This window comes from Choloepus didactylus, chromosome 4 (assembly GCF_015220235.1).
Source record: "Choloepus didactylus isolate mChoDid1 chromosome 4, mChoDid1.pri, whole genome shotgun sequence".
Lineage (NCBI taxonomy): Eukaryota > Metazoa > Chordata > Mammalia > Pilosa > Megalonychidae > Choloepus > Choloepus didactylus.
Window position 1 is genome coordinate 106,068,287 of NC_051310.1, and position 12,810 is coordinate 106,081,096.

Consider the following 12,810-nt stretch of genomic DNA (forward strand, 5'->3'; position numbering starts at 1 on the left):
GTGGGTGTCGGGGCGCGGATGGGAAGAGGCCCCGTGGGGCTGGGGCTGCAGAGTGGAGCCACGGCCTGACTCTTCCCTCCATCTTCAGCCGCCAGTTCCCCGCCCAGCGGCGGCCCTGGCTCTCTTCCCGCTCTTCCGGCGCCCATCGGGGTCAATGGATTCGGCCCCCTTACTCCCCAGACCAACGGGCAGCCGGGCTCCGACACTCTCTACAATAACGGGCTCTCCCCTTACCCAGGTGGGCCCCTTCGCTCCACCCAAATCTCCCGGAAATGGGGTGGGGAGCGGGGGTGGGGTGGGGGGAGAGGACCTGGGGCTCTCCTAGCCTTCCTCCACCTCCCACACTCCCCGAGCCACTCCCTGAGCCTCTCCCCAACCCCGCCCGCCTTCACCGTGGGCCCCGCGCGCCTCTCTCCCCAGCCCAGAACCCCGGCGTGGCTGACCCCCTGCAGCAGGCCTACGCTGGGATGCACCACTACGCAGGTTTCACTTGCGCTTCGCGGATTGAAGGGCCCCAGACAAGAATAGGGAGAACTGTGGGGGATTTAGGCTCTGTTCTGAGGAAGGAGTCAACCTCCCTAGCCCCCCCCACCCCTGGGCCCAAAACAACCTCGGGGGGTGGGGGGGAGTTACAATGAGCCGGACTGAACTGGTCAAAGGTGTCCAGGCAGATGGGGCCCCACTGGGGGGATGGCTCCTGGGGTCACTGCCCACTCCCACTTCTGTCTCCAGCAGCCTATCCGTCGGCCTATGCCCCAGTGAGCACAGCTTTTTCCCAGCAGCCTTCAGCCCTGCCCCAGCAGCAGAGAGAAGGTAGGGACAGGCGCTGGAGATGAGGGCCTGGTGGGGCTGGACTCAGGGTCCCTCCCCTGAACCAGCCTGTTACTGTTCCTGCAGGCCCCGAAGGCTGTAACCTCTTCATCTATCACCTGCCTCAGGAGTTTGGTGATGCTGAACTCATACAGACATTCCTGCCTTTCGGAGCTGTTGTCTCTGCCAAAGTCTTTGTGGATCGAGCCACCAACCAGAGCAAGTGTTTCGGTGAGCTGGGTCCCTCCCACTCCTAACTCTGGGATTCCCTACAGATCCTAAGATTGTAGCTATGTAAGGCAGTGCTTTCTGGAAACAGAATATGTGGCACAAAGCCAGGTCACAGACCTATCTGGGGCTCAGCCCTCAGCCCAGATCAGGAACAAGCCAATGTCAGGTTCACTTGGGGAAGTTCAGGTGTGTGGGAGATGTTTGACTTGGGATTCTGGTCAGGGCAGGAGGAGTATGGTTCTGGGACCAGAGATCTCCTCCAACTAGAGGGCAGTTCTGAGGACCAGAGTGGGAGCTGTAGGGAGAAAGCCAACACATGCCAGGGAAAAACAGGGAGACACTCTGACATACATACATACATATACGCACACACATACTTAAAGTTGCCTCCTGTGCTTCTAAGAATCACACCTTTAGGAAACTCAGGCCATGTGCCCTTGTAAGTATTAACATATGCCTGTATTTGTCTGTGTGTGTGTGTGTGTGTGTGTGTGTGCAAATAATGAAGGAGCATAAGTTTGATGGGACTGGCCTGAGGGGACAGAGAGAAGAGGGGGTTGGTGAGACAGAAAGGCAGCCCTGCCTGGCAGAGTCCCCAGACAATCTCTCTGCCTACATCCCACAGGGTTTGTTAGTTTTGACAATCCAACTAGTGCCCAGACTGCTATTCAGGCCATGAATGGCTTTCAAATTGGCATGAAGAGGCTCAAAGTCCAGCTAAAGAGGCCCAAGGATGCCAACCGGCCTTACTGATCTGCTCTCACTGAGCTGCCACAGAAAGGTGAGTCCCTGATGGAGCCGAGGCAGATGGAGCCTGAGTGAAGAGGCCCTCCCATCCTGGATATGCCTTTTAAGAAGTTGGGAACATCCTTCCTCTGAAAAAATCAGGGATAGAGAGAACAGCCAGGAGCTAGGAAGAATCCTCAGATGGAGTCTTTGTGTTTTCCCTCCAGTCCAAAGACTGAGATAAATTAGACAACATTCTTGCCCCCACAGTCTGGGAGGGACAATTGCAGCAAAATTCAACCAGTTCTTCTCTAGAGATAGCCACAGGGGCCATGGGAGTAGAAAACCCATGTGTGGGAGGGTTGGAGAAGGAGACTAGAAAATTCAGTTTGGGCCAGCCTGTGAAGGGTCTTAATGGCCAAAGAGTTTGGGCTTTATCCTGAAAGTGGTAAAGAACCGTTGAGGAGTTTGAGCAAAGAAGGGACAAGGTGTGACGGCTGGGATAATGGTAGTGAACATGGGGATGAGGGGAGAGAAGCAATGTAGGTTTAAGAAGCAGGATCTGGAGGGCCTGGTGGGTGATGGGGAGGGAGATGACAAGTTCTAGGTTTCTGTCAAGGCCATGGGTCCATAATGATATTGCCTCCAACTTCTGGAAATTTGCTATCTCTGGAGGTCCACATGGCTCCATCTCACTGGAGCTACCTCTGGGAGCCCTCTGGAGGGGGCGTAAAGCCGGGCTGTCTGGCCTTCAGTGGACCCGGCTGCTGCCTCGGCCCTGCTGCCACTCTGCTCCTCAGGAAGCAAGGTCCCAACTGGGCACCTCAGATGTCACTGATGGGGCAAGCTGCTCTTCTTGTCTTGCCCTCCAGGGTGACTTTTGCCTTTTTTTTTTTTTTTTTTTTCCTTTCTCCTTATCAGTTAATACCCAGCAACAGAAACTGAAGAGTGAGAAGAAAGGAAAGGAAAAGCACAGAAACACTGGAGCAGCCCTTCTTAAAGCAGCAGCTGCAGGTGGAGGTGGATGCGACCCAAGTCTGGGACCTGGGGCTCAGGCCACTAAAAGGATTGTTGTTTTTTTTTTTTTTTCTAGTAGGTTGTTCTGTGCCCAGGGCAAAAAGCTCAGGCTGCCAGGGCAACTGGGGCTGGCTGAGGACTGACTATTTAGGGGAACCAGCAGAGGGCCTTAGGGGTGCCAAGGGCTTGTCCACACAGGAAGCCCAGATTTACTTCTTTTGAAATCATATCATTCCTTAGAGTTTAGGGACCAAAGGACTATGCTTTTTTAAAATATATATATAGTTATTAAATTAAAACAAATAAACAAAGAAAAAAAGAGAGAAATGAAAAGACAGTTGAGTGTCTCATAAAAGCTGCCTTTAAATATCCTTAGGAGACAGGGTGAAGGAGACCCTTGGAAGCCCCAGCCTAGGCAGAGGGAGGCTGTGGAAAAATTGTTTTGTGTCTGATTCCCTCTTGCATCACTCTCCCATCACCTGCCCTTTTCTTTCTTAAAAAAAAACAAAATGTTTTGAAATAATGTCAAGCTTACAGGAAGGTTGCAAAAATAATACAACCCTCATACAGAGAACTCCAACATCCTCCCTAGGAAACAGCTTCCTCAGGGTCCTGGCCCCGCACTGTATGTCCTTGCCCTGCACTGTAAGTCCTGCAGCCTGCAATCCCTCACCCCAGGGGGCCGCTTGACTGCTCCCCCACAGCCTTCTGGGAGAGAGCTCTGTGAGCTGCCTTCAAAGAAGGCACAGGGCAAATTCTGGGACAGCGAGTCCCTCAGCCACCACCAGACAGATTGGGCCAGATGTACATGCTCTCAATAGGTGCCGAGGGTCACTCTGCTCCCTCTGGAATCAGGACCAGGGGTCCCCTCTGGTGCCTCACCTGCCTTTGTTTTTTTAAATAGTTAAGGACTTGAGGTCTAGGCTCATATACAGGCAATGAGAGAGCTATGGAAGCAGTGAATCCACAGCCCACAATCCCCAAACTCTGAAGAACTCTTTATCTCTGAAGAGGCCCCAGGAGGATCTCTGACCTGCCCTGGCCCTTGCTGCCTTGAGAGGTCCCTCAGCCAGCAGAAGGAACCTGCCTTTCCCATTTGACAACCTTTCCCACAGAACCACTGCTTCCCCAGGCAGGAAGGGGTGGTTTTGGCCATCTCAGTCTTTCACTTCCCAATCCAGATAGACAGAGATGTTGCCTTTGGCTGAGCTGAGACACCTGTTTCTCCTCACCTTGAGCCAGCCCCAGTATCTCCTTGCTCCTGGCCACCTTCTGTCTCTAAATTTGCCCATCTATATAGTAGATTCAGGATATATGTAGAGGACTGTGGCAACAGACTTGGAAGGTATGCTACTGTCTGTATATACTGCCATTGAGAAGGGGATAATTTTCAATAAGTAGAAGCTTCAGAATTAGAGGTTCCTCTTTACCCAGGACCTGGGAGGGAAGTAGATGTTTCACCAAAATACTTCTTCATTCCTTTGAAAAGTACATCTTTCCTATGCAAAAGTGTCTCACATGTGCTTATCCAAGGTGCTTCTAGATGGTGAGCAGTGTTCAGCTTAAAAGTGGTGTGTGCTCTGTCTGTCTGTCTTTGTCTGTCTGTTGTATACAGTGGGTGCCATATAAAGCTGATCAATGGTGGTGCTTCCTGCCTGCTTCTGTGAGATGGGCAAAAGATCCAGCTTAGAACACCATGATTCACCTTGCCTTGGTCAGCCTTCCCTGGACCTGTAGGGCCTTGCACATTTTTTTTCCCAGGAGGATCATTTCCCCTCCACCCCACAGACACGGATCAGCCTAATCTGGGGCCCCAGCTTTGTGGTGAGCACTCTGATCCCAGATGTTACCGAGGCTGGAGGCCTCTGATGTGACATCACATCAGACAGTAATGAAGGCTATGGGGGTGGGGTTGGAGGGTCCCTCTTCCTAAAAGTTTCTAAGAAAACTTGTTCCCACCTGTTCCTCTGTCTTTGACTCTTTTTTGGAGGGAATGGGAATGAAAAATAGATATGGTAATAACATTGCCAGGTAAGATGTGGTGCACATCCACAAATAGTTTCAAACTGAGAGAGAAACTAGTGCCGAGGGCATCTGTACACCAGCATGTTGCTTACATATAGACTGATTGCCCTGGACACAGATAGAGACACACAGCACCTGCACATGCAAACAGATATTCACACGTAGGCAGAGAGCTTCCTCCAGTACTAAGAGCTGAGCACCATATTAGGTGCTGGGGCTCACACATAGTCTGAGTTAGGGGAAAAGACAGATAAATAATGCAATTATAATAGAGGGCCACACAGGATCTGTGATAGCAAGAATACCTAAATAAGATTTTATTGGTGTGGGAGGTCAGAGAAGGGCTTTCTAAAGGAGATTAAGGCTTGGAAGAGTCTTCAAGGACGTTTGGGAAGAGTTGTTTGGACAGCTGCATCATTATGAAAATTTATCTTTATTACCAAGAAATAATAATGATTACCATTTATTCTGTGCCTATCATGTAACAGACAGTGGGCACAATACAAAACCTTTTCCCCTAACCTAACTCTATCCTGAACCTTAACACATTATCTAGTCATGTCAAAACACCTGAACCAAAATGGTATTTAAAGTATTTTACTTCATGGCTAGGGACTGGCAAACTGTGTGACTCCAAAGCTGCAGAATTTGACAGGGTCTGCAGATGCAGGGTTGGCAAACTATGGCCTATGGGCCAAATCTGGCCTGTGGCCTATTTTTTATAGCCTGCAAACTAAGAATGGTTTTACATTTTTAAAGGGTTATAAAAACAAAATAAAAGAACATGAGACCAAGACCATATGTGGCCCACAAAGCCTAAAATGTATACTATTTGGTTCTTTCCAGGAAAAGTTTGCTAGCTCCTGGTAAGATCATGGAAGTCTTGTAAAATGTCTAATGAGTTTGAACAACATGATGTTTGTGTCTCAGTTTGTGTTTGCATGTGTTAGTCTGGATCTTTTCTGTTACAAGTATCATGAAACCCGACTTGAACATATTTAAGCCAATAGGAAATTGTCTTACATAATTGATAAATCAAAGGATATATCTGCTGCCTTCAAGCATGGCTAGATCTAGGGGTTCAAATGATGATGTCTCCATCTCTTGGCACTGCTTCTTTTTATATGTCGGCCTCACTAGTTCTGGCTCTAAAGTCCTAGGGAAGACTTTGATTGGCCAGCTTTGAACATGTGCCCACCTCTTGGAAGAAGAGTAGGCCCCTATGATTCACAACTTCACTAGAACTGTACGGAGAGAGAGAGATGGATCCCCAAAGGAAGAGATGATGGGCAGATAAACAATACATGTATACTATGTTCTACTCCTTTATTGCCCAGAATCCACCCACCTTCATGACAAACATACCATTTCAAAAATGTGCCTATCCAAGAATGCAGTGATCCTAGGGCCAGCCAAAAATACACTCTCTTCCCAGTGGGAAACAAAGCAGAATCATATCCAGTTGCTTTGTTGGTCCCTCAGTCCAGAGTCCCTTGGTGATGTGCACCTTCTTGCTCAAGTCTGGATATGACATCTTATGATCTTGCAATTGATGGCCAAATTTTAGCTATCTCTATATACCCAGGAATGGAATTGTGGAGGGAAAATAGGGTAACCATAAAGAAATTCAACTCCCATTTGGAAAGGGGGAGAAGAGAAAACAATGGTCACTAATGTATAGCTATACAGTGGAGAGTGTTTCTCGGTCAACAAAAGTGCTTGATCTTTACCCACTGTCATTTATGGACATCTTTGAGAGGATGCCCATTCTGGAACTGAAACATCCCACTTCCCTTTCAACATGGTTTGGAGTCATAAAGCTTGACTTAGAGATTAAGCATTCCGATGTCCCTGTTTGCCAGGTGTGAGGATTTTTTTGCAATACAGTTCCTTTCAAACCAATTGATTTGATTTCTGGGCATTTTGTGAGCTAGTAACTAGTATAAAGATTCTACCCAAGTCCTGGTCCCTGGATCTGAATCTGGCCCTGTGGTTTCTGTTTCTAAGCAACAGGTCATAATTTGTCCATTCCCCTAACCCTCAGCTTCATGGCTTCTGTAATGGCCCCAGTCTATGCCAATGAGTCAGCCTGAATCTATTCATTGCCCCCAGAGACAGATTACCTGTTTGACACTCATCTGGCTCATGGTCCAGTGCCCTTATAGTCAAAATACAGTGGCCATATAGTCAAAATTCCTGAGTGGTAATGGCTCCTAAGCCTCAACCCGAGGAGAGATGCCTCAGACAAGAGTGAGGCAGCCACATAAGCATTCATTCTGGCCAGCAACCTACAGCTTGCTCCCCCTGGCCCCCACCAGGGCCCATTACTGCAATGAGGCCATGTCACTAAAGGACTCCTGGAGGGGTGTCTTCCAGTGGACCCTGAGTTTGGGGATCCTCTGAGAATCTGTATGACTTGGGAGGGTGGGAAAAGTCTTCATTCTTCAGCAGAGGCCCTGGAATTTCTTTCTTTCCCTGGATGCAGTCTGTATGTCCTGGGTGTAAGGAAAAAAGACCTTTGGTCTGAGATGGGACTAATGACCTTTGACCTTAGAAGCAGCTCTGGTTCTGCTGTGTGCTGTAACCAGACCTGGAGGCTTGCCCTCCATCGGTGGAGCAGAATGTGCATGCAGTACCCTCCAAAAGAGGGTGCTATGAATGTGGAGATCACAGGACCTTGCTTGGTCCATTCCAGTTTTGGATGTAATCTTTGGGTATCCCCTGTCCTGACTGCAGCTGCCTCCATCCTGACACAGTCAACCTTGGCAGGGAGTCAGAGGCTATTTTTGGCCTCTGGGACTTCCCTCACAGCCAGTATATTTGCGCAAGAATGTTACAAAGTTTTATGTTCTTTGGGAGAGTCAATAAAGGAAGAAACCTCATTGGATCAGGGAGCTCAGAGCCATTGCACAATTCAGGCCATACAGCTGTCCTTTCAGCCTGGGTCATGTGGGGTCTGCAAAGAGGTGAATGAGTCTGTGTCAAGTACAAACTCAGAAAGGACAGAGGGTCTCACTTTTTCTTCCCCAGCCTGGCCTCAGATGCTGCTATTACAGAGTTCACTCGTTAGCAGCTGGAGATGATGAGAGACTTTGGCCATCTAGAGAAGGGAACTTGGAACTTCCAGGCTCTGGCCTCCTGCCCTCTAGCTGCTTAAGAGCAAAGAAACCCAGAAGGTAGAGAAGGCTGCAAGTCTAGGTCTGGCTTTTCCCAAGAGAAGAATTAGGAGATCAGGAGAAAGTGAAAGGGACCAAGAAAAGAGCCTATGAATTGAGCCTCACCACCTTTTGGTTAGAAGGCCAGAAATGGCCTGATCCAAAGATCATGGCACTAGGCCACTGAGAGGAAGTTGGCCGTCTGGCTTAGATTCCCAAGTTATATCCTCAGTACCTTCTTACTATTCCACTGTTGGGACTCAATGTTGGGATATGGGCATTAATTGTATCCCCACAACTTAAGTCCTCTAGAAAGCAGACTCTGAGGCAAGGATTAATGTGCTAAAACTTTATTTGGGAGATGGAAACCCAGGGTAATGAAGATAAAAAGAGAAGAGAGGCAAAGAAAGATGTGAAGCAACGCAAGATGATGCATTCCTGTATTGGCCACTGCTTCAAAGTGAGCCTGAAGAAAGAGCAGGTCACTTGGGCAGGGTTGTTTGCTAAGCACATGGTGCTTGCAAGGAGAAACCATACCTTGGACCAGTCCACCAAGGCGAGAATTGAGAGAGGATTATCTACCTGTTCCCTCTTATCGCCTGTTTTCCATTGGCCAAGGTTCACCCTACAGAGAGCTAACTCCCCTGCATTTCTGAGTTGCATCATCTGCCTCTTGGGTGGTTGATTAGGAAATCAGGTTCCATGCCCTGCCATATGGCATTTCTACCACTGGGCATAGGTGGGTGTCTTCCAAGAGAGAAAAAGAGGAGGTAGCCTGGGAATCCAAGAAAATACATGAAATTTATGACCAATATGTCCTACTCCGAAGGATTCACAGCCAAGGTCCCCAGACACCAGAATCCCGACCACTGAATTTTGAATTCCAAGCCAAATAAATATTATTTGATTTGGGAGAATAAAATGCATTCAGATGTGCTTCAGAAGATCAGGCTTCCCCTATTTCTCTGGACCTTTCCAGGTCCCAAGCTCCTGTATTTCCTGCTGGATTTCCCACTTGGCTTTGTTTTTTCTCCCTCGCTTTAGCTTGGGGAAGAGGATTTGGCTTCTATAATCTAAAGACTCATGGTTTATCTGACCCTTGGCAGACTTGAATACTGGCCACAGGCAGAAAGGCAACTCTAGACAAAGCTGTGTACTGTTCTTGTTCCGCCAGCATGGAGGAAGGCTTGTCCTCCTGCGAACCTTACTGAAAGCCCCAAGAAGAGGCCAATGTACTCCAATACCCAGACATTTTGAAAGGCCCCATTCTCTTTCCAACCACAGAGACATTTTCCAGCAAGTCCATGAAATTTCCATCATTGTTAGATGCATGATCCTAATCTCAAGATAAAACAGATGATCATTTAATCAGCTGCTTTGATACCATATACCAGGGATTTCCAACTTCTCAGCCCAGGATGAGGGGATCCCACTGTCCCCCACCCTCAGCCTCCATTTCACTTCAAGTTAGCCAATTACACATTCTAGAGTCTGTTGTTTGCACACTTCATTCAATTACTGTACTAGGACTCTTAATTGCAAGTTGTAGGAACCAAAACAAACCAGCTTAAGCAAGAAAGAAACCGGGAAGTAGAGGCAGGGCTGAATTAAGGGACTCAAACAAATGTTATCTGGTCTATCTTGCTCCATCTCTAGGGCTCTGCTTCCCTCTGTGACTTGGCCTCATTCTCTTTCGTACCACAGGGCACACTTTCTCCATGTGGCAGGGAGAACTGGGTGCCAGCAGCTTCAATCTCACATCCTCCTAGTGCCACGGCCTCAACAACAAGAGAGCTATGGCAAAAAGAAATCTCAGGGAGGATTAAGATTGGCTCTACTTGGGTCATAAACCCTTACCTGAACCAGTCATGTTAGCCAAGGTATGACGGAGTCCTTTGTTTGGCCTACTGGATTATGTATACATTCCTGGGGACAGGGGTGGGTGTTGGGGGGAGGACAGAGGTGACTGTCAGTCCTATGAAGTACTTACGGTAACCACATGTCCTCCATGGTCTGTAAGAACATGTAGTTTGGCTGACTAGGGTGTAGGATGCATATGAGGGAGTGGTGAGAGTCAAGTAGGGACAAGATCCATAGAAAGCATTTGAGTTTTATCCTGGAAGTGGTGGGGAACTATTATAGGGTTTTAATTGAGGAGTGATATGACCAGATTTGGGTTTTAGAAAGATCTCCCAGGCATCTCAGTGGAAGAGTCGAGACAGGGATAGGAAGTCTAGCTAGGAGGCAAGTGTGATAGTTCTGGAAAGGAGGAGAAGGAATATAAGGGATGGATTGGTTAAGATGTACTAAGAGGTAAAATTGGTTAAATTTTAATGAGGATGGGAGGAGTCTAAGGTGCTTACCTCTCAAGGTTCTGGCTGAACAAGTCATAGTGCTATTTACTAAGCTAGGAACACAAAAAGAGATGCAGATTTGAAGAGAAGATGAATTTGCCTGTGAGATATCAAGTGATCTTGTCCAAAAGGCAACTTGAAACTCAATATAAAAGTGTAAGTTGGAGATAAAGATTTGAAAGTCCCAGTCTACAGCTGTGTGTCACTCAGGCTGATTTGTTGAAAGCGCACTGGGTGGGTCATGGGATTGCAAGGAGGGAGATCCAGGCTTAGAAAACAGGTGGGAACAAAGAAAAGGTCAATCTACTACAGCAACAGCCGAAATCTGATGCCAGAGCCAGTCCAGGAAGGACACTGTTGCTGTAGAAATCAATGGACAGTTGCTGGTCACCACCACCAGTAGCCCCTGGTCGTTGGATGAAGTTGACCCCACTTTGGCCACTTCCACCAGGAAAAGTTCTCCACCATTACATTTCTCTGAATCCATCCAGGGTTAACATTTTAGGGCACTGCCTGGCCAAGCCTAGGTCACATGCCTCTTTCCTAATTGCCGGAAAGCAAAGAACTGAACTTTTCAGCATCCATCATGGAGGACTCTGCTTACTTCCAAGACTTGTAGAATAGGAAAGGAATTCAGATTCTGAGCAGTGCCAAATCACCATGATCTGCTTCAGGTAGGTGCCACTGAAGTCACTGGGAAGAGTAATGAGAGGAGAAATGGGTTGTGGACTGAATTGTTTTTATATTTAAATAGTGGATGAAAGCAAAGGAGTTTTTCAAGGATGCTGTGTAGAGCCAATGTAAGGTGTAGGAAGAGATTGGAAGAGAATAGCTCATAGGAGCCAACAGAGGAAATGGTTTGTAGAACCAGAATGATCAACCTTGTCAAATGACATGAAGTGGTCAAGGAAATTAAGCCTGGAAATATCCAATGAATTTGGCAGTTTATAAGTCATTTGTAACGTTGGTGAACATATCTTCAGTAGAGATTTTCGGGAGAGATCAGATGACCCTGGATTAAGGAATAAATAGAATGAAAGGAAGTGGAGATGAAGAGCATAGACTACTCCTAAAAGTTTAGTTTGAAGTCACAACCAACTGTGCAATAGTCAGTAGTTTGTGGAATTAAAATTTGACTTTTTAAAAGTTTGAGCTAGTTGATCAAGTTTGTATGCTGAGAACAAAGGGTAGGGGAGAGGAAGAAGTTGAAGATACATAAGGAAAGGGGTAAGTGAAGGGGCAAAGTTCCTGAAGGGGCAAAAAGGAATGAAATACAGATCATGGTGAAAGGATAAAACTTGGATTTGAAGGGAGAACTCTCTATCTCTGAGATAGAAAGGGTGGGAGAGAAATATTTGGAGAAGGCAGAAAATTGAGGCAGTTTCCCCCATGGTCTTTGTTTTCTCTGTAAAGTAGAATGGGGGAGATGATGGAGGAAGTGGACATGTGGAAGGACTGCAGTATACTGAGGGCTAGTTGAGGTTGTAGTCTGTAAGTTTATAGCAGCACTGTATAGGTCACAAGTTAACTCAAGTTAGCTTAAGTGATGAATTCTAGATAAAGGGTGACTCATAAACCCCAAGGACAGAAGGCTTCAGGAGGGCCTGTGAATCTACCAGGAGCCAAGGAGTAGTTTCACCATCTCTGGTCTCTCCCTCTCCATACTTGATTCTTTCTGAGCAGACAGTCTTTCTCCATTTCTCATTCTTTATAGCAGGTGGAAGGTGCTGCACCACAGCTATTATGTTTACATCTCTTCTGCTCAAGGAAGCAATCCAGTTAGAATCAGAACCACTCAGTCTTAATCCCAGATTCCTAGGAAAGAACATCTGTTTAGCACAGCTTGAAGATTAGGAATCCACTCACAGTTCAATAAACAGCAGCCAGGGTGCCAGGAGTCACATAAGCCAAACAGGACTTGGGGCCTGTGGATCTGGGGTGTAGGTGTGGAAAATATAATTCCCAGAGAATAAGAAGGCTCATGGGCACCTAAAACGGTGCTCACCCATGAGCTCAAGTCTGCAGGATTGGGTGACTTTCTATTTTCTGAATTCAGATGGCAGAGTAGGGAAGGTAGATGGTTGGAATGATCCAGGGTTGTGATTTTAAAGGGCAAGGGCAAGAATATTAACAAAATTGTGATTAAAGTGCCTGTGATTTGGACTGGATAGGAAAAGAAGTCAAGCCAGGAAAATGCAGACAGACTATGAGTCAGTCAAGATTTATGATGAATAGAAGAGCTGGTGGTATGAACTGTGAGGGGGTGTGGAGGGTGGTAGGTTATAGAATACTGGAGTTTGATATTTCACTCATGGAGACTCTGTGCTTGCCCAAAGTATTCATGCTCAAAAACATTCCCATGCATGCATGGTTCTCAAAAGCTGTTACAGGGCCCCTGCTGGTAAGTTGTTTTAGGAAACAGGGCCAACTCCTGTCCCAACTATTCTGAATTTCTGCCCTCTGTGACTGGAGGCTAATAGTCCTCTTATTCT

The 12,810-nt window shown here is 47.2% G+C and overlaps 1 protein-coding gene across 2 annotated transcripts in view; it reads left to right on the forward strand.

Annotated features, from left to right (window-relative positions):
- The window catches only part of CELF6 (CUGBP Elav-like family member 6), a 28,053-nt gene extending 25,182 nt beyond the window's left edge, over positions 1–2,871 (forward strand). Inside the window, exons 8-13 of one of the 2 annotated variants that reach the window (XM_037833503.1) lie at positions 89–238; positions 421–483; positions 733–813; positions 898–1,041; positions 1,667–1,822; positions 2,689–2,870. In XM_037833503.1, coding sequence (XP_037689431.1) covers positions 89–238; positions 421–483; positions 733–813; positions 898–1,041; positions 1,667–1,794 — 566 coding nt within the window. In that variant the 3' untranslated portion in view covers positions 1,795–1,822; positions 2,689–2,870. Of the gene's footprint in view, positions 1–88; positions 239–420; positions 484–732; positions 814–897; positions 1,042–1,666; positions 1,823–2,688 lie in introns of both variants that reach the window. The other variant, XM_037833504.1, reaches the window with a different exon arrangement.
- Positions 2,872–12,810: the final 9,939 nt, after the last annotated feature.